The sequence below is a fragment of the Lepus europaeus genome, chromosome 20 (genome assembly GCF_033115175.1).
Source record: "Lepus europaeus isolate LE1 chromosome 20, mLepTim1.pri, whole genome shotgun sequence".
Classification (NCBI taxonomy): domain Eukaryota; kingdom Metazoa; phylum Chordata; class Mammalia; order Lagomorpha; family Leporidae; genus Lepus; species Lepus europaeus.
Window position 1 is genome coordinate 399908 of NC_084846.1, and position 22621 is coordinate 422528.

Consider the following 22621-nt stretch of genomic DNA (forward strand, 5'->3'; position numbering starts at 1 on the left):
ATAGAGCAGCAATTCTGAGAAAAAAACTCAAATTGGAGGCATTACTATCTCTTAAAGAATTATTTTCTTCTGATTCCACTTACAAATCTTGATGCAATCATTTCACATAATACACTAGTGAATGTAATATATTATAGTGTTAGATTATGCTATATACATGTTTTAGAATATTTATTTCATACAACTAAAGTGAATAACAGTGTATGTTTATCAAACATTTTAGAAACAAAGGACAACTTTTAGGAATGGATGATAAAGTAAGATTGAATCTAGAATCCAATTTCTAAAGGCAAAAGAATATGATTGCTCAAACTCAGGACTTTTTTCTGATTGTTTAAATTATAGAAAATGCTAATGGTACTACTCATACCCAGAACATTGAGGAACAGATAACACTCCTTGCCTGCTATGAGCAACTGGAAAGATCTTAATGTCAAACATAGACTTAGATATTAGGATAGTATGATGATAACAGTATACAAGGCATTGCTATAAGCTCTGCCATGGGTAAAATGTGAACATAATGTGCACCCAAAAAGCCCAGTCAAAAAGATCACAAAGACATGAACCAGTATACAGAAAATGTCCATAATAGGCAGCTCCACAGAGACCAAGGATGGATTAGTGTTATCCAGTGCAGGAGGGAAGGTCAGAGGGATGGGGATGCGCTGAAAATAGGTATGGACTCCAGTATGTTCCCTCCACAGGTGCTAGCAATAGAGGACCTGAGCTCCCAACCATCTCACTGACTCCAAGAACCCCAGGGCTTAATCACAGATACCTGGCCAATGGAATAGGCACAAAAATCTTAATGTCTCACCTATGTCTCTGAAGGAGTCAGAAAGCAAATGGAAATGAAAGGTAGTGAAACATTAAAGAAAGGAGAGGACCTTAGCTTTCATCAAACTGTGAACTGTGTTTCTGCCATTCTGTGCAGATTTGTCAGAAGTCTCAAGAGGTATTGAACACACACAGACATGAGCATGTACTGGAATGCAGGCATAACAACACTTAACAGATATCTAAAATATAATGGATAGGAGTGAAATTGACATTTTGAGATTCAATGATTATTTACAGCCCTTGGATTATCATTGAGGAACAGTGGTATTTTTCCCCTCATATTATTTGTTGATTTCTTTACTTACTGTAGGGTTAATCTTTTTTTTTTGACAGGCAGAGTGGATAGCAAGAGAGAGAGAGAGAGAGAAAGGTCTTACTTTTTGCCGTTGGTTCACCCTCCAATGGCCGCTGCGGCCGGCGCATCTCGCTGATCTGAAGCCAGGAGCCAGGTGCTTCTCCTGGTCTCCCATGCGGGTGCAGGGCCCAAACACTTGGGCCATCCTTCACTGCCTTCCCGGGCCATAGCAGAGAGCTGGCCTGGAAGAGGGGCAACCGGGATAGAATCCGGCGCCCCAACCGAGACTAGAACCCGGTGTGCCAGTGCCTCAAGGTGGAGGATTAGTCTGTTAATCCATGGCGCCGGCCTGTAGGGTTAATCTTATGAGTATAAAGAAAATTGAAAATAGGTTTGTAGAATTAGTGGTAGGAATTGGAAAGGGAAGAGGAAGAAGAGTGAGAGCACAGTGGGGAGGGAAGGATTACTGTTCCTGATTCTGCATATATGAAATGCATGAATATGTGTACCTTAAATAAAACTTTAAAAGCACAGATACATACACCTTGAACTTACCAAGATGCCACCACTTTATACTCAGGCTTGAGTAAAAAGGATAATTGGATCATTTCTCTTTCTGGTTCCATGTAGTACAGGGGAAAAAACACTCCCAGCACTAGATCTCCATCTCTGAAGACACTTGGCTTCAGGTAATCAAGGCAGTTCCAATCATTCTTGACCTGTGAATTATATAAAACCTGCAGGAGTAGGTAGAGAAAAATCAGAGGCAATGACATGTCACTGTCTCCCCAATTTATAGTGAGAGCCCCGAGTCTCAGGTGACAGGAGGAGACACAGGGCTGGATCAGGTCTGAGGGCTCTCAATCAGCAGTGACAGTGGAGCTCTGTGTAGAGCACAGCTGACTCCAGGTTTTGATGTGTGCCCTCTGCCTGTAGGAACCTGTGTGCCAGTCTGGTGTGCTAGACCAGAGCACAGCTAAAAGCAGAATGCAGAGTTCTAAGCAAGTCACAGTGCTGAGACTTGGCTGTGAGTGTCCTGTGATCAGGGCTCCTCCAGTTTCCTTGTATTTTCAATGCTTCCCATTTGTCTCAGGGGACCTGTTTGCCTGAGGCTCTGCACCTGTTTCCCTCCATTATGAGCAAAAACCCTTTCGAAAAACATGTTTTTCATTTGTCTACATCCTTTACCTGTTGTTACATCATAGTCCAACAAGGCTTTGGCAATCATTGCATCCTGGGACACCAGCCCTGTTAAACAGTGTGCACAGTGGCCAAGGATTGTGTGAATAGACAGCTTTGATGGACTAGGCAGGGTTAGAAAAAGTTGCTGTTGGAATGACCAAAGCACCCAGCTGCATCTTCCCACAAGATACTGTAGACAAAAGGTGAAGGGCTGACATCAGTCACGATGACCTTTCATGCACCACAGGAATCCTCATCATTACCGTGTCTGATGTCACTCCCAGGGCCATAATATCCTGCGGCAAAAAGAATGGGCGTCCTGATTAATATGTGAAGAGCCACATTCCAGAGGGAGGCAGAAGTTCATCCCCACACCTACCCCTCCACACAGCTGAGCTCCCCACCCATCAGCCTGATGCTCTCCCCATTGAGAAGCTTGAACCTCCAAGCTCTCAGCATCAGTGGTTTCAATGTGACAACTGAAAGGAACCGTGTTAGTTATCAGTCACTTAATTCCTGTGGTCATATCTATTTTCTCCCACTTTTCAGAGACTAGAATAGAATGCCTTACATGTGTATTTTCATTTTAAAATTCATGACTTTAAATTATGTAGATGTATGTCTACAAGGGAATGATTTGATAACTGAACACACTGAAAATGGGAAGGCAAATGTCCCTTTCACATACAAATTTCACATCCTTTAGTTGGAACTGCTGGATAGTATGAAGGGTCTATATTTAATTTTTTTAAACTTTTATTTAATGAATATAAATTTCCAGTGTACAGCTTATGCATTACAATGGCTTCCCCACCCCCCATAACTTCCCTCCCACCCGCAACCCTCCCCTCTCCCACTCCCTTTCCCCTTCCATTTGCATCAAGATTCATTTTCAATTCTCTTTATATACAGAAGATCAATTTAGTATAAAGATTTCAACAGTTTGCACCCACATAGAAACACAAAGTGAAACATACTGTGTGAGTACTAGTTATAGCATTAAATCACAATGTACAGCACATTAAGGACAGAGATCCCACATGAGGAGCAAGTGCACGGTGGCTCCTGTTGTTGACCCAACAAATTGACACTCTAGTTTATGGCGCCAGTAACCACCCTAGGCTGTCGTCATGAGTTGCCAAGGCTATGGAAGCCTTCCAAGTTTGCCGACTCTGATCATATTTAGACAAGGTCATAAAAGACAGAGTGAGGATAGTAACCAATGATCCTAAGAGTGGCATTTACCAGGTTTGAACAATTATACAGCATTAAGTGGGGAAGAGGACCATCAGCACACACAGGTTGGGAGTAGAGCCATTGGTGGTAGAGTAGAGGTTATGATTACACAGGAATGAGGCCCAAGTACGTTAGACAGGGTCTAGAACAAAGGACAGAATCATTATTAGAGGAGCTAAGAGAGGTGCTGTCTAAGCTACAATTAAGTTTTCTGATTTAGAGGCAAATAGAACCTGATAGAAGGGGCTTGATAATAATCTGTTGGGCTTTAGGCCTTGTAAGTTAAGAGGCCCAGACCTACCTATCTCTTCACATGGGGTATATCCTAAGGGAGGTATGAACCTCCTAGGGGAAGGCACTCTTTTGACTTTCATTACTTGGCTGGCCTGGGAGGAGAGCTGGCCAGGTAAAGGCAGGTGGCATCTCTAACAAGAAATTTACAGTTCTGCCTGCAATGTTGCTGACCCTACTTGACCATCCCCTCAGCTGCAGTGGTCACTTTGGAAGTTGGACTGAGTGAAGGGCTTTTCAGCTTAGAGCCAGTAAGATCTGTGGCTCTGACCTGGGCATCCTTCGACTCCAGGGCAGGTCCATTTCCAGTGATCCAACTCTTGGCAGAGCTGCCAGGGCTCTTCACAAGCTGACTTCTGCTGAAGCCCAGGCTTACCATTTTGAAAGCCACTGCAGTGGACTGGTCTGTTGGGTCTCCTTGAGGGCAGATCACTGTACAGATCAGCCATTTATAGGCCTGCCACCCATTGCTTCTGATGCCTAGCTTTCTTTTCCTCCTGGTTTGTGTTAAAGCAGACCAGAGGATGCAAGTCAAGGGAGTGCTCAAGTCCCATCTCTAATCTTCGGTGGCCTGAACTACAAGTCTATAGTCACAGGCATGTTCTGTAGTAGTTTTTCTAAGGTAGACAATGCCCATGAGGAAAATTATATTCTCGCTTAAAAACTTTCTTTCCCTTTTGTCTGAAAGGGAGGTTTTTTCTGCTTATTGTATACTTTGCTGATGGCGAAGTGAATCTAGCTATGATATTATAATTTAAGCTCTTATTTTGGCTATGCTATTACAGAAAAATGTTAGCCATCTCTTTCATAAGGTCTAAAGATTAAATTGTGCGTCCTACAGATTCCTTCATAATAGAATTAGTTTCCTACCTTGAAGAGAATAGAGAAATGAAAGAACAAGTTGGGCTTAGAATAGAGAAATGAGGGAGCAAGTCCTAGATCGCTTGCTGACAATAGCAATATCACATGAATACTTAGCAAACCGTTTCAACCATTAGATAACAACTTAAGAAAACATTTACCAGAAGGTCCAATGCCTTCTATAAATTTTAAGAATCATGTATTTGAAAACACCTCTTAAATATCTAACATGGTGTAGTTTGTTTAACCAGTAAACTTAAGCACAACCATATAAAATGTTTTTAGTTTCTTTCTACCAACACGTTTAAAACATATGATACACAGATTCAGGTCACACTAATTAAAATGTATCTTTGATTGATTTTAGCAGCTTAAATTTATGGACAATCTTATCTGTAAGCCATTTAAAATAAAACTCTTAATAAAATTTCCCCATGTGGACATACAATATGTACACACATATAACATAGCATAGTAGACCAATATAGCAATTTTAATAATAGCTTTTAAAATCTTTAACTCTTTTTGTAGATTGCCAATTGATTTGAATTGCTTTTTGATTTTAGTAACCTCAGTCAACCATACTTTCTCTCAGTTGGTACTGTTAATACATTATTGGCTTCATCTGTTTACAGAGCCATCCTAAAGTACTGAATACAATAAAAGTGGCTGGAAAAAGTCCATAGGAACCTATAGGAGGACAGCTAAACACAGAACCAACAACGCTTTAGTTTTATGAGCAGCAAATCACATATAACTGTGGATGACAAAAGACTTTAAGTCGCCATGTTTAAAATTATAAACTCATCAGCCAACAAGAGGCACTTGCTTACTTCACAGTATTTTTGAAAGCACCTGTAGGATTTTACAATTATTTAACCCTTTAGGCCTCTGGGGCTTTCTCATTAAGATAACTATCATGTCTAGTAACACAAGATCATTAGACTTTTTAATTCTCAAACATTTGTATTAATAGCATTTTCCATTATAGAAACTTAAAACTTGGTACCACGTCACATCTTGACAGTACTTCTAATATAATCCAAATAGCCTGATTAGTCAGTGTCTCTATAAGATGAGAGACATAGGTCCTTCGATTTTTTCAGTTGGGCCCAAACTGGAAAAACCAAAGTCCAGGATTTACTGGAAATTTTAGAGACCAGATTGTTTGAAACTTTGATTTTTTGAATGCCTGTTAAGAATGCCAAGAAGGCTCAAAATCCAAAATATCTGGTTGAAAAAAGATTCCTTAAAATCATGACATAATATAGACCAAATTTGATCATTGTTACAGGTGATTATTCAAATCTTTGAAAATAAGCACATATTTCAATAACCCATAGCTCTTAATAAAAATTCAGCTGTTTTTGAACAATTAGAATTTAACAGACATCAAGAGAACATCATAGATTACTGTAACACATTCCTTTAACAGAGAATCAGATTTTAATTCTATGTCAAAGAGAAATTGAGCTTCCTGTGATCTTTTGCTGTGAGGGTTCCTTCCTTTACCTTCTTTCATATTGGTGACCATGTTTCTGTGTTTCTGTGTGTAACACATCTTTAAGCATCTTTTGCAGGGCAGGATGAGTGGCAACAAATTCTTTCAGTTTCTGTTTGCTATGAAAAGTCTTAATATCACCTTCATTCACAAATGAGAGCTTTGCAGGATATAGTATTCTGGGCTGGCAGTTTTTCTCTTTTAGTACCTGGGCTATGTCTCGCCATTCCCTTCTAGCTTGTAGGGTTTCTGATGAGAAGTCTGCTGTGAGTCTAATTGGAGATCCTCTAAGAGTAATCTGGCGTTTCTCTCTTGCACATTTTAGGATCTTTTCTTTATGTTTCACTGTGGTGAGTTTGATTACAACATGTCGTGGTGAGGATCTCTTTTGGTCATGTTTATTAGGGGTTCTATAAGCTTCCTGTACTAAGATGCCTCTGTCCTTCTCCAAACCTGGGAAATTTTCTGCTTGTATCTCACTGAAAATGCCTTCTAATCCTTTCTTCCTCTCCATGCCTTCAGGAACTCCTAGAACCCGAATGTTGTGTTTTTTAATAGTATCCTGTAGATACCCGACAATACTTTTTAGATTTCTAATTTCTTCTTCTTTTCTTTGGTTTGCCTGTTTCCTTTCCTGTTCTCTGTCTTCTAAGTCTGATATTCTCTCTTCTGCTTCGCCCATTCTGTTTTTAAGGCTCTCTAGTGTGTTTGTCATTTGATCTATTGAATTCTTCATTTCATTATGATTTCTCGTCACTATCACCGTTTCTTGTTCCACTAGTTGTTTCATTTCATTTTGATTCCTCCTTAATATTTCATTTTCACGAGAGAGATTTTCTATCTTGTCCATTAAGGATTTCTGTAGTTCAAGAATTTGTTTTTGAGAACTTCTTAATGTTCTTATCAATTTTTTGAGATCCGCTTCTTGCATTTCTTCTATCTCATCATCTTCATAATCTTGGATTGGGGTGTCTTTTTCATTTGGGGGCGTCATAGTGTCTTCCTTGTTCTTGTTACCTCAGTTTTTGCGTTTGTTGTTTGGCATGTTGGAGATATTTGGTTTCTTCACTGTGGTGTTTTTTCTTGTTACACTATGGCTCTATATTAAGTGGACTGTCTGCTTTCGGTGGAGCCTTAGAGGCTTGAGATGAGTGTGGACTGAGAGCTGTGTTTGGTTCCTCAGGGCTGAGGATGTGTCAAAGATGACACTCCCAGGTTAGGCGTGGTAAATCTCTCTTTCTTTTTTTGATTCAAAAGGGAAGTAATTCCACACAGCTGAACGTAATTGGAGGTAGTTAGCAGGCAAATGATATACCCACAGGAGCCAAAGATCGGAAGCTCTTTCCCAAGGAAGGACCACACAGGGAATCTCTGCTGCCCTCAGTGTGGGCTCCAATTCTCCTGCAGTCTCCCACTGGGTTGCCAAGTTAGATGCTATTCTCCTGTTATTTCAACCCTGCCCCCAGAGTCCGGTGTTTCTGCTAGGCTCAGGGCTGGTGCAGACCTGAGGTCGCCCTGCTTATGACGTATGTCCAAAATAGCGCCTGCTCTTTGTCTTGCTTGCCATTGAGGGGTGAGTGGAGAGAGAGAAACTCGTGTCCGTATCGGTCACTTTTTTTTTCCTCTCTCCTTCTAGTTAGCCTGGTGAAATTTTCCCCACGGAGTTTCAAGCCTCGTTCCCTCTAGTCTCCTCTTTCCGCTTCCCTGCCAGTGTCTCAGGCTATTGAGGTTGGGCTCACCTCGCGTTCCAGCGCTGGTGCGTTGAGTCTGCCGCTGGTGTCCCGAACTTGGGCTCCCACGCTCTCCACGCAGGTCCACTGTGAATCACTAGTTCCAGAAGAGTTTCCTCTGCTGTTTCTTCCCCTACTCTTCCTTGACCATGCAGTACCTCCACTTCTATTAACCTGTCTGTCCCCCAGACTAATCGTGTGCTCCGTTCCTATTCCGCCATCTTGCCGCTCCCCTATATTTAATTTTTAATCATAGAATTTTCATTATGTTGACACTAGATTACCTTCCTACCTGCAATGTGCAAGTATTCCCTTTTCTCCTCATCCTTGTTAACAATTATTTCTTCTGCATTTTTCAAAGATTTATTTTATTTATATGAAAGGCAGAGTTACAGAGAGGGAGTGGGAGAGAGAGAAAGAGAGAGAGATCTCACATACACTGGTTCACTCCCCCTAATGGCCACAATAGCTAGTGCTGAATCAATCCAAAGCCAGAAGCCAGGAACTTCTTCCTGTCTGGTCTCCAATGTGGGTGGCAGGGGCCCAAGCACTTGGAACATCTGCTGCTTTCTCAGGTCATTAGCAGGGAGTTGGATTAAAACTGCAGCAGCCATGTCTGGAACTGATGCCTATATGAAATGCTGGCATCAAAGGCAGCAGTTTAATTGCTATGATACAATGCCAGCCATGCTTTTGTGTTTTTTTTTATAATAGCCCTTCTAACAGGTTTGAGGTGAAACCTCTTTATAGCTTTAGTTTGCATTTCTCTGATGATTGGTGGTGAAGAGCATTTATCCACATACTTATTGATCATTTGTAGGTCTTATATTGAGAAATATCTATTCAAGTCTTTGCAAACTTTTAGTTCATTTACTTGCTTCCTTTCTCTTGAGATTTGGAGTGCCATCTATTTTTTTCCTTTTAAGATTTATTTATTTATTTGAAAGGCAGAGTTACAGAGAAGCAGAGGCAGAGAGAGGTGTTCCATCTGCTGGTTCACTCCACAGAGGGCACAATGGCCAGAGCTGCACCAATGCAAATCCAGGAGCCAGGTGGTTCTTCTGAGTCTCCCATGCTGGTACAGCAGGCCAGGGACTTTAACCATCTTCAACTGATTTCCTAGCCTATAGCAGAGAGCCGGATTGGAAGCGAAGCAGCCAAACCTCAAGTCAGTACCCACAAGGGATGCCAGCATGGCAGGTGGCAGCTTTATCCTCTATGCCACAGCGCTGGCTCTTGTGCTCTAATTTTTAACCCTCTCCTCTCCCTCCCTCCTACCTTCTGTCCCTCTCTTTTTCTTGTTTTTAGTTTTTGAGATAATATATTTTAAATTTACCTTGCACATCACTTCTTGGCCTTTTGGCTAAGATCAAGTGTAGTATCTGTTCTTATCAGTTTAAATTTACATTACAGTAAAAAGGCTTACTACTTTGCCAAATAAGAAGTTTAATAAATAAAAAAAGACCCTGGTTTAGTGGGAATAGACAATGGCCATAAACAAGTAATGATTGGGAAAATGACCATTACTCCAACATACAGTAAATTTTTAAGTAATCACAGATCATTAAAACTATAGTAGCATCACATTTTTAACCATTGGTTTCACCCAGGTATAAAACAAAATTATATATATATATATATATATATATATGTATATATATATATATATATATATATATATATATATATATATGCAGCAATACTGATACACACAGACATTTCTTACTTTTTTCCTTGCTTTTAGTTTTTTGAATTTTAGCTCCCACATAAAAGAGAACATATGGTATTTTTCTTTCTGGGTCCAGCTTATTTCACTCAACATGATGTCCTCCAGTTGTGTGTATTTTGCTGCATATGATAGAATTTCATTCCTTTTTGTACAAAATATACAATATACAAAATATACAAATGTATATGTATATAAGATGTATATAAAATATACAAATGTATATTTTCTTTATCCATTCATCTGATTACCAACACCTCGGTTGATTTCATTTTGGCTACTGTGAACAGCGCTGCTATGAATATGGTGATCCAAGTATCTCTTTGATACACTGTGTTCAAGTCATTGAACATGTTCATCAGGGATATTGGTCTGTAATTCTCTTTCAATGCTGCATCTTTTTCCGGCTTAGGAATTAAGGTGATGCTGGCTTCAAGAAAGAATTTGGGAGGATTCCCTCTTTTTCGATTGTTCTGAATAGTTTGAGAAGAATTGGAGTTAGTTCTTATCTAAATGTCTGATAGAACTCAGCAGTGAATCCATCTGGCCCTGGGCTTTTCTTTGTTAGGAGGGCCTTTCTTACTGTTTCAATTTCTGTGTCAGTTATGGGTCTGTTTAAGTATTCTATGTCTTCCTGGCTCAATTTAGGTAGGTTGTATGTGTCCAGGAATCTATCCATTTCTGATAGATTTCCCTGTTTGCTGGCATACAAGTCCTTGTAGTAATTTCTGATGATTCTTTTTATTTCTGTGGTGTCTGTTGTTATGTTTCCATTTTCATCTCTGATCCTATTGATTTGGGTCTTTCCTCTTCTTTTTTTAGTTAGTTGGGCATTGGCGTGTCAATTTCGTTTACTTTTTCAAAAAACCAGCTCCTTGTTTGGCTGATTTTTTGTAATGTTTTTTTGGATTCAATCCTGTTGATTTCTTCTTTGATTTTAATTATTTCTCTTCTCCTACTGGGTTTGGGTTTGGTTTGCTGCAGATTTTCTAGATCCTTGAGATGACTTGAAAGCTCATCTATTTGGTGCCTCTCCAATTTCTAGATGTAGGCACCTATTGATATAAACTTTCCTCTTAACACTGCTTTTGTTGTATCCCATAGGTTTTGGTATGTTGTGCTGTTATCCTCATTTACTTCCAGAAAATTTTTGATTTCTCTTTTAATTTCTTCTATGACCCATTGTTCATTCAGGAGCATGTTGTTCAATCTCCATGTGTTTGCACGTGCTCTAGGGATTCCTGAGTTGCTAATTTCCAACTTGATTCCTTTGTGGTCTGAGAAGCTGCATGGTATGATTCTAATTCTTTTGAATTTGCTGAGACTTGCTTTATGGCCTAGTATGTGGTCAATCCTAGAGAAGGTTCCATGTACTGCTGAGAAGAATGTAAAGTCCTTAGATGTAGGATGAAATGTTCTGTAGATATCTGTTAGATCCATTTGTGCTATAGTGTCATTTAAATCTACTGTCTCCTTGTTGATCTTCTGTCCTGTTTATCAGTCTATCTCTGAGAGTGGAGTATTGAAGTCCCCCAGTACTATTGTATTGGGGTCTAAGTCTCCCTTTAAGTCCCTTAACAAGTCTTTTAAATAAACTGGTGCCCTGTAATTAGGTGCATATACTTTGATAATCGCTATATCTTCCTGTTGAATGGATCCCTTAATCATTATATAGTGCCCCTCCTTGTCTCTCCTAACAGTTTTTGTGGTAAGATAATGTTGTCTGATATTAAGATGGCTACGCCCGCTCTTTTTTCATTTCTGTTGGCATGGTATATATTTTTCCAGCCTTTCACTTTCAGTCTGTATGCATCTTGTTGGGAAGATGAGTTTCTTGTAAGCAGCAAAAAGATGGGTTTTGTTCCTTAACCCAATCAGCCAATCGGTGTCTTTTAACTGGACAGTTCAGGCCATTAACATTCAATGTGACTATTGAGAAGGAGTAACTTTGCCCTGCCATTTGCCAAAGATATTTTTTAATATATGGTTTGAGACTCCTGTGATCTTTTACTGTGAGGTTTCCTTCCTTTACCTTCTTTCATATTGGTGACCGTGTTTCTGCATTTCTGTATGTAACACACCTTTAAGCATCTTTTGCAGGGCTGGACGAGTGGCGACAAATTCTTTCAATTTCTGTTTGCTGTGAAAGGTCTTTCTTTCACCTTCATTCACAAATGAGAGCTTTGCAGGATATAATATTCTGGGCTGGCAGTTTTTCTCTCTTAGTACCTGGGCTATATCTCGCCATTCTCTCCTAGCTTGTAGGGTTTCTGCTGAGAAGTCTGCTGTGAGTGTAATTGGAGATCCTCTGAGAGTAATCTGGCGTTTCTCTCTTGCACATTTTAGGATCTTTTCTTTGTGTTTCACTGTGGTGAGTTTGATTACGACGTGCCGTGGTGAGGATCTCTTTTGGTCATGTTTATTAGGGGTTCTATGAGCTTCCTGTACTAAGATGTCTCTGTCCTTCTCCAAACCTGGGAAATTTTCTGCTAGTATCTCACTAAAAAGGCCTTCTAATCCTTTCTCCCTCTCCATGCCTTCAGGAACTCCTAGAACCCAAATGTTGGGTTTTTTAATAGTATCCTGTAAATTCCTGACAATACTTTTTAGATTTCTAATTTCTTCTTCTTTTCTTTGATTTGACTGTTTCCTTTCCTGTTCTCTGTCTTCTAATTCCGACATTCTCTCTTATGCTTCACCCATTCTGTTTTTAAGGCTCTCTAATATGTTTGTCATTTGATCTATTGAGTTCTTCATTTCATTGTGGTTTTTTGTCACTATCACAGTTTCATGTTCTACTAGTTGTTTCATTTCATTTTGATTCCTCCTTAATATTTCATTTTCACGAGAGAGATTTTCTATCTTGTCCATTAAGGATTTCTGTAGTTCAAGAATTTGTTTTTGAGAACTTCTTAATGTTCTTATCAATTTTTTGAGATCCGCCTCTTGCATTTCCTCTATCTCTTCATCTTCATAATCTTGCATTGGGGTGTCTTATTCATTTGGGGGCGTCATAATGTCTTCCTTGCTCTTGTTACCTCTGTTTTGACGTTTGTTGTTTGGCATGTTGGAGATAATTTATTTTTTTTTTGCTGTGGTGTTTTTTTCTCATTATACTATGCCTCTAAGTGGGCTGTCTGCTTTGATGAATCCTTAGAGGCTGTGATGGGTGTGGCCAGAGATCCCTGCTTGATTCTTCAGGTTTAAGCCTGTGCAAAAAGCGACTCACCCAGATTGTTCTCTCCCTTGATCCTTGCTGGATCTCTCTCTCTCTCTCTCTTTTTTTTTTTGACTCAGTTGGGAAGTAATTCTGCACAGCTGAGTCGAATTGAGGGTAGTTGAAATCTGGCCTCTGTGAGTATTCATTTGATCTACCCCTGGGACCACACAAAGAGTTTATGCAGCCCTCAATGTGTTCTCAAGTTTCACCAAAGTTCCAAAGTTACTGAGTTTGTGTACTCGTTGGTGGCGCTTTACATATGTAAAATGGCACCTGCTCTTTGTTTTGCTTGGTGAGTGAAGAGAGAGGCCTCTGGCTTTCCCCACCAATGTCTCGGGTTTCTGACGCCTTTGTCTTACCTCCCATTCGTTCCCGTGCTGGCAAGATTCTGCGGCTCATTTCTCGTGGTTGGGTTTCCACGCGGTGGGCTCCCTGTAGGTCCTCTGTGTCACATCCACTAGATCCGGAAGCGTTTCCTCTGCAGTTTTTTTCTTGAGTCTTTTCCTGAGGCTACAGTAATTCCACTTTTATGAAACTTTATTTTCACAAATTATCGGCGCACGTTCCCACTATCTGCCATCTTGGCTCCGCCCCCCTCTATGTCTTCATGGTTCAATTTAGGTAGGTCATATGTGTCCAGGGATCTATCCGTTTCTAACAGATTTCCCTGTTTGATGGCATACAAGTCCTTTTAGTAATTTCTGATGATTCTTTTTATTTCTGTGATGTCTGTTGTTACATTCACTTTTTCATCTCTGATTTTATTGATTTGCATCTTCTCTTGCCATTTTGGTTAGTTGGGTCAATGGTGTGTCATTTTTTTTATTTTTTCAGAAAAAAAGCTCTTGTTTTTGATGGTCTTTTGTAATTTATTTGGATTCAAACTGCTGATTTCTTCTCTGATTTTAACTATTTCTCTTCTCCTACTAGTTTTGGGTTTGCTGAAGTTTTTTAGATCCTTGAGATGCATTGATAGCTATTTGTTTGGTGACTTTCCAATTTTTGATGTAGGTACCTATTGCTATAAACTTTCCTCTTAACACTGATTTTGCTGTATCCCATATTTTTTTTATTTAAAGATTTATTTATTTATTTGAAAGTCAGAATTACGCAGAGAGATGAGAGGCAGTTATCGAGAGAGAGAGAGATCTTCCATCTGTTGGTTCACTCCCCATTTGGCACAATGGCTGGAGCTGTGCTGCTCTGAAGCTAGGAACTAGGAACTTCTTCTGGGTCTACCACATGGATGCAGGAGCCCAAGGACTTGGGCCATCTTCTACTGCTTTCCCAGGCCATAGCACAGAGATAGATCAGAAGTGGAGAAGCCAGAACTAGAACCAGCACCCAAATGGGATGCCAACGCTTCAGGCAAGGGTGTTAACCCACTGTGCCACAGTGCCAGCCCATAAGTTTTGATATCTTGTGTTGTTATCCTCATTTACTTCCAGAAAGTTTTTGATTTCTCTTTTGATTTCTTGTATGACCCACTGTTCATTTAGGAACATGTTGTTCAGTCTCCACGTGTTTGCATATGCTCTAGGCATTCCTGAGTTGCTGATTTCCAGCTTCATTCCATTGTGGTCTGAGAAGATGCAAGGTATGATTTTGATTCTTTGAACTTTGCTGAGACTGGCTTTATGGTCTAGTATGTGGTCAATCCTAGAATATGTTCCATGTAATTCTGAGAAGAATGTGAATTCTGGTGTAGGATAAGAAGTTCTATAGATATCTGTTAGATCAATTTGGTCTATAGTGTCAATTAAATATGCTCTTTCCCTGCTGATCTTCTGTCTGGTTGATCTTTCTATTGCTGCTAGTGGAGTATTGGAGTCCCCCAATACTATTGTATTGGAGTCTAAGTTTCCCCTTAAGTTCCTTAACATATATTTTAAATAACCTAGTGCCCTGTAATTAGGTGCATATGCATTTATAATACTTACCTCTGAATCATTATATAGTGCCTCCCTGTGCCTTTCTTGACAGTTTTTATGTTAATGTTTATTTTTCTGATATTATGATGGCTATGCCAGTTCTTTTTGTGGTTTCTGTTGGCATGGAATATCTTTTGCAAAATTTCACTTACAGTCTGCATACATCTTTGTTGGAAAGATGTGTTTCTTGTAAGCAGGAAATAGATGGGTTTTGTTCCTTAAACCATTCAGTCAGTCTGTGTCTTTTAACTGGAGAGTTGAGGCCATTGATGTTCAATGTGACTATTGATAAATAGTGACTCTGCTCTTCCATTTTACCAAAGATATTTTTTGACAGGCAGAGTGGATAGTGAGAGAGAGAGACAGAGAGAAAGGTCTTCCTTTTTGCCATTGGTTCACCCTCCAATGGCCGCTGTTGCCGGCACATCTCACTGATCTGAAGCCAGGAGCCAGGTGCTTCTCCTGGTCTCCCATGCGGGTGCAGGGCCCAAGGACTGGGGCCATCCCCCACTGCCTTCCTGGGCCATAGCAGAGAGCTGGCCTGGAAGAGGGGCAACTGGGATAGAATCCGGCGCCCCAACCGGGACTAGAACCCGGTGTGCCAGCGCCGCAAGGCGGAAGATTAGCCTATTAAGCCAAGGTGCCAGCCCAAAGATATTTCTAATATATGCTTTGAACTTCCTGTGATCTTTTACTGTGATTTTCCTCCTTTACCTTCTTTCATATTGATTGCTGTGTTTCTGTGCTTCTATGTAACACATCTTTAAGCATCTTTTGCAGGGCTGGACGAGTGGCAACGAATTCTTTCAATTTCTGTTTGCTAGGAAAGGTATTTATTTCACCTTCATTCACAAATGAGAGCTCTGCAGGATATAATATTCAGTTATATCAGTTTTTTTTTCTCTTAGTACTAGGGCTATATATCACCATTCTCTCCTAGCCTGTAGGGTTTCTGATGAGACATCTGCTGTGAGTCTAATTGGAGATCCTCTGGGAGTAATCTGACGGTTCTCTCTTGCACATTGTATAATCTTTTCTTTGTTTCAATATGGTGAGTTTGATTACAATGTTTCATGGTGAGGATCTCTTTTGCTCATGTTTATTAGGGGTTCTATGTGCTTCCTGTTCTTGGATGGCTCTTTCTCCAAACCTGGGAAGTTTTCTGCTAGTGTCTCACTAAAAAGACCTTCTGACCATTTCTCTCTCTCCATGCCTTCAGGAACTCCTAGAACCCAAATGTTGGGTTTCTTAATGGTATTCTGTAGAGTCCCAACAATATTTTTAGATATCTACTTTCCTCTACTTTTCTTTGGTTTAACAGTCTTCTTTCCTGTGCTCTGTCTTCTAAGTTCAATATTCTCTCTTCTGCCTCACTGATTCTATTCTGTTTTTAAGGCTCTCAAATGTGTTTTTTATTTGTTCTATTGAATTCTTCATTTCATTTTGACTTCTCTTCAATATCTCCATTTTATGTTCTAATAAATTCCTCATATAATTTTGATTCCTCCTTAAGATTTCATTTTCTCTTAAAAAGATTTATTTATTTATTTGGAAGTCAGGGTTGCACAGAGAGAGGAGAGGCAGAGAGAGAGGTTTTCCATCTGCTGGTTCAGTCCCCAATTGGCCACAATGGATGAAGCTGCGCTTATCTGAAGATAGAAGCCAGGAGCCAGGAGCCCCTTCTGGGGCTCCTACGCGAGTGCAGGGGCCCAAGGAGTTGGGCCATCTTCTATTGCTTTTCCAGGCAATAGCAGAGAGCTGGACCAGAAGAGGAGCAACCATGTCTAAAATCAGAGCCCACATGTGATGCCATCGATTCTGGTCAGGGCAATAACCCACTGTGTCACAGCTCCAGCCCCAAGATTTTATTTTCTTTCTTTTTTTTTGACAGGCAGTGTGGACACTGAGAGAGAGAGAGAGAGAGAGAGAGACACAGAGAGAAAGGTCTTCCTCTATTGCTTCACCCCCCAATGGCCACAGTGCACCACGCTCATGGTAAATCTCTTTTTTTTTTTAATTCAGAAGGGAAGTAATTCTGCTCAGATGAGCTCTTCTTCTCAATGGCAATCAGTGCCTGAGTGCTAGCCCCAGTGGGTAAAATATGCATCTGTTCAGGCCCAAGGACCACACAAAGGATCTGTGCAGTCCTCTTGTAAGCAATGTCTCTCACTGGATAGCCAAGGCCGCCAAAGTTTGTGGCATCTCCCACTGAAACTACTCATATCTCAGCTACACTGTGAGTTCTCCCACACAACATCAGTTTTTTTTCACAGTCCCCGTTCATGGACTCCACAAATTCACTATATCTTAGTCTCCTGTTATTACTTCCCACCAGAGTCAGGTTTTTCTGCTTGGCTGAGGGTGTGCACAGTCCTGAGCTGGAACAGCTGTTAAATATGTCCAAAATGGCACCTGCTCTGTTGTCTCACTTGCCTTTGTAAGATGTGTGGGGAGAGAGAGAATTGTGTCCATATTGTCCCTTTTATTTTTTTCTCTCCTCTAGTTAGGCCAGTGTACTTTCCCCCATGGGGATTAAAGTCTTATTCCCTCTAGGCTCTTCCTGCCACTTTTCTGCCAGTGTCTGGAGCTACTGTGGTTTTGCTTCACCTCTTTCCACTGCTGGTGCACAGCCTCTCAGCAGCTGGGGTCCCAAGCTGTGGGTACCTGTGCCTTCCACATAGGTCCACCAAGTCCCTCTAATTACAGAAGAGTTTCTTCTGCCATTTTTCCTAATTCGTCTATGAGACTACACTATCTTCACTTTTTTTACAGGCAGAGTTAGACAAAGAGAGAGAGAGAGAGAGACAGAGAGAACGGTCTTCCTTCCATTGGTTCACACCCAAAATGGTCACTAGTTGTGTCCTCACTAGTTGTGGCAGGCTTTCTTTGTGACATTGCTTCATTTTTCAGAGTCATTTTATGATATAATGTGGACCCAATTTTATTTTCCCCAACAATGTCTCAGAAAGGACATGGGCTATAGCATACATATATACACATATATACAACATTATAGCAGACATAGCTGCTATGAGATATATCTATAATCCACATGTCTTAGCTTTGCATACATTCCAATAAAAAAGAATATGCTTGGGCAATTTTTTCCTTCCTATTCTTTGTAATGAGCTGTATTATGGTATTTTATAGCATTCCATCCTGCAGTAAGAAATATTATTATTCTATGACCTCTCATTATCAAATTATAATTCAAAATGCTAAACAGAGCCAAACTCACTCCCTTCAGAAAGGACAGTCTCTTCAACAAGTAGTATTGGAAAACTTTGATTTCCACATACAGACACTTGAAATCATTCTGCTACCTTAAAGCCTATATAAATATCAATTCATAATTGATCAAAGATCTAAACCTAAGCCCTGAAAATATCAAATTACTAGAGGAAAACATTGGGGAAACACTGGAAAACATTGACTTAGGCAGAGACTTCTTGGATAAAACCCCAGAACTACAGGCAATAAAGGAAAAGATACGCACATGAGATTACATCAAACTAAGTAACTTCTACTCAGCAAAGGACACACTCATCAAAGTGAACACACAGCTTACAGAATGGGAGAAAATATCTACAAAATATACATCCAATAAAGTATTAATGTCTAGAATAGGAAAGGAAGAGGGAGGAGGAGGAAGGATTGGAGGGCAGAAATGTTGGGAAGAATCACTACATTCCTAAAGTTGTACTAATGAAATGTGTGAAGTTTGTATTCCTTAAATATAAGGTTTCTTTGGGTGAAAAAAGATCTCAAGAAACTTAACAACAACAAAACAAACAATCCAGTTAAGAAATGGAGTAAGGAATGTGAACAGGCATTTTTCAAAGGATGAAATACAAATGGCCAACAAACACATGAAAAGATGCTCTGGATCACAAGACAAAAAAAAAAAAAAAAAACCCAGAGTGAGGTTTCACCACACCCCAGCTAGAATGGCTATCATCCAAAATTCGACCAATAACAAGTTCTGGAGACTATATGGGGGAAAAATGCTCCAATAAACTCTTGGTGGGAATGAATGAAAAATGCTACAACCATTATGGAAGATGGTATAGGGATTCCTCAGAAAAACAATATTAGTTCTAGGATACTGTCCAGCTATCCCACACTTAGGCAAAGATATAGAAAGGAAATTAAATCAGCACATGAAAGAGTCACTTGCATTCCCATATCTATAGCAGCTCAATGCACAAGAGCTAAACTGTGAAATCAGTCTTCATGTCCATCAACTGATGAATGGATGAAGGTAACACACGATATATGGTGAAATATAATTATAAGCCATGAGAAAGAATGAAATGTGCACACTTGGAACTGGAAGTCATTAAGCTAAATGAAATAACTGTATTCCCCAACCAAAAGTATCATAATTTCTTTTACTTGTGTTAGTTAATATATACAGAGAGGAAAAAAATTGTGTGGATCTCAGATCATTTGCTATATAGTTAAAAATATTGCTTCACTGAATCATATCAAGTTAATAAAAATATACTGCACTTTCACATGTTAAAAAAGAAATTGAGGGGCAGTGCTGTGGTACAGCAGGTTAAAGCCCTGGCCTGAAGCACCAGCATCCCCTATGGAGGCCAGTTGTACTCCTGGCTGCTCCTCTTCCAATACAGCTCTCACTATGGCCTGGGAAAGCAATAGAACATGGCCCAAGTCTTTGCACCCCTGCAATCATGTGGCAGATCCGGAAGAAGCTCCTGGCTCCTGGCTTTGAATTGGTTCAGCTCCAGCAGTTGCAGCCATCTGGAGAGTGAACCAGCAGATGGAAGACCTCACTGTCTCTACCTCTCTCTGTAACTCTTTCAAATAAATAAATCTTTTAAAAAAATGAGTGGAGGGTACTGAGGACTCTTGGAGTACTAGCAATGATTTGATCTTAATTCGGGCGTTGGTTATCAATGTGATCAGATGACCCAAAACTCATTTATCTGAAGACTTACATGCATTTTTAGATGTATACTGTTTTTAAAATATTCCATAGCAGAAAAGTTTTTCAAAAAGTTCCATAGTGGATAACAAAACTCCACACAAAGATAGCAATTACAGATGAATCTATGCCCAGTGTGGCCTGATATTGCCAATCTCAATATGAAAACATGGTCATGTGGAACTGAAGATAAAATTATCTGAATAGTCCATCAGGTGTGCAATGCATGTTCTGTTCTATGAGATGTTTTTACCTGCCATGGAAGAATCCTAGGTTGAGATGCATCTCCTGGAGATCCCATTTCTATTTGCACTGAAAGCATTTTATGGAAGGCATGGACCACTGTATACACAGCATTGTAGATGAAATAGCTGGAGTCAGATATGGTCAGCATGTCAATGTGTCCTGCGAAAAACGCAAAGGAAGCATTTGGTGGGCAGACTCCAATTTTTCCACAATGTGACCGAGGAGATAAGCAATGAAAAGCATGAAGCCATAATTAACTGAGGAAACCTTGTGGGTAACAGGAAGGGTCCACTGTCTTTTTTTTTATTTGAGAGGTAAAATTATAGACAGTGAGAGAGACAGAGAGAAAGGTCTTCCTTCCCGTTGGTTCACTCCCCAAATGGCTGCTAAAGTAATTTGGTTGTAATTGTAATTTTATCAAGTTATTGATGGAGAAATTAGATACTTTTAAAGTTAGTACATGGTAGATATTAATTTCTTTTTCTTTATTTTTGATAGGCAGAGTTAGACAGTGAGAGAGAGAGACAGAGAAATGTTTTCCTTCCATTGGTTCACCCCCCAAATGGCCGCTACAGCCAGAGCACTGCGCCGATCTGAAGCCAGGAGCCAGGTGCTTCTTCCTGGTCTCCCATGTGGGTGCAGAGGCCCAAGCACTTGGGCCATCCTCCACTGCCTTCCTGGGCCACAGCTGAGAACTGGACTGGAAGAGGAGTAACCAGGACTAGAACCCAGTGCCCATATGAGATACCGACACCACAGGCAGAGGATTAACCAAGTGAGCCACGGTACTGGCCCAGGTCAACTGTCTTGATAATATTTTCGAGGACAGGAATTTATCCCTTGTGGTGTGAAAATGAGAAGCCTCCATGGAAAAAATGCAGCATGTGTTGAGTCTCCAGCACAACAATATCCCACTTTTCATCTATGATCCACACCTTCCCCAGCATTAAATAGAATTTGCTTAGGAATTCCATGGTATAGAGATGCCTTACATCACCATATAGAATATGCACATTTGCTAATGAAATTCTTATCAACTCTAGGCAAGAGATTTCAGTTTCTGCATACCTTGACTTAGTGTCAGGGAGCTTTTCTGAATAGGCCAAACAGACACCTTTCTTTACCATCTCAGCTTCAATATACTGAAGGGACTGCTCTCCTTTCATATCATTAGATACAAAGAGTGCCACCCAAATCCAGCCACAATGTGGTAGCAATGAGTGAATTCCACAGGCCACAGAATTGTCACTGTTGGCCATCTGAGAGAGTGATGAAACTTGTTTTGCTCATTTATCATGGGATCAACAGGATGATATGTGATTTTGAAAGGAAAGAAAACCATCATGATCTGATGTAGGTGGGTTACCAGTTGTCTATCTTGAGAAGTAAGAAAAAAAAATGCTCTCCAACAGGTTCATCTAAACACAATGATATTTGAAAGTCAATGTCCAGCATAACACAACCAGGTTCTATTATCTGTGATCAGAGAAAATGATGCTTCAATGCCTATTGCTTTTAGAAGGAGAAATATAGATCTTCATTCATAGCATTAAAGTGAGTAAGATACCCATGTATCTTCATGGCAAGCAATGGTGAGAAGGAGATATGATTTCTGGTTGCAAAATCAGCAGGGCATTGGTATTTCCCACTTCTCACTGCATGTCACAAGAGGTTATCAGCCCCACTACAACTGGGATTACATGTTACCTCTGAGACAAACAACTCTTTACTGTGCTAATCTCTTGAGGGTTGAATCCTCCTATGCTATTCCAGTCTGAGCCTGATGGTAATGGGTGCACAATGCTACCTGTTTCAGGTGGGTCTCCTTTAAGAATCTATGAAATGTGAATGCAGATCGAGAGTAGCAGCTCAATTGGATCATGTAATTGGGTTCCTGACACCTACTTGGGAGATCTGTATTGAATGCTAGGCTGCTGGCTGCACCACAGCCAATCTGCACCAGCACCATGGTGGGTATTTGGTGACTAAACCAGTGAATAGGTGTACACTGTCTGCCTGAATTGTTTCTCAGTCTCTCAAACATGCAAAAAGATTTAAATCTCTGAGTTGCACATGGAAAGTGACCTGGGAACCCTCTGAAGGAATCTGCTACATGTGACAAATTCAGGACCAGGCATAGGGAGAGAGTGAAATCTCATCTAACGATAACCAAACCCCAAATATTCATTAATGATCTTTGGGACTGTCATCGTCTTCAGAGGATCCCAAATGGAAAATACAGACCCAGGTCTTTATATACCCACAAGTTACATGGAGTCATCTTAGGACATCTCTGTGCTGTGGGTATTTCCTATGAATACTCAACAATCAACATTCCCAACAGGTGGGAATGGATACATTGGCCCAAGACATGGATCTGGACTGAGGCTCTCAGCATCCACTGCTCCTTCCCTTTCTCAAAGCCTAACAAATTCCCCAGAATCTGTTTCAATTTAGAGTAGTATATGTGTAACTGGCTTCCACATAACTCCTGCATCAGATGTGACAGATCTGGTGGGAGATGGAAACATTTCACACCAGAAGCCACAACCCATTTACCTGTGGGGTTTTGTACAGCTCCAGTACCATTCAAGTTTCAGCTGAAAAT

General features: G+C 40.3%; 1 protein-coding gene and 1 pseudogene across 1 annotated transcript in view; one reads left to right on the forward strand and one right to left on the reverse strand.

Moving 5' to 3' along the window:
- Positions 1-21272, reverse strand: part of LOC133749969 (vomeronasal type-2 receptor 26-like) — a 60348-nt gene extending 39076 nt beyond the window's left edge. The window contains exons 1-3 of the mRNA XM_062179338.1: positions 21082-21272; positions 2700-2799; positions 1694-1875 (exon numbers count right to left, since the gene is read on the reverse strand). Of these exons, the coding sequence (XP_062035322.1) occupies positions 1694-1875; positions 2700-2799; positions 21082-21272 (473 nt within the window). The remainder of the gene's footprint in view (positions 1-1693; positions 1876-2699; positions 2800-21081) is intronic.
- LOC133750141 (U2 spliceosomal RNA) lies at positions 9283-9409 on the forward strand (annotated as a pseudogene).
- Positions 21273-22621: the final 1349 nt, after the last annotated feature.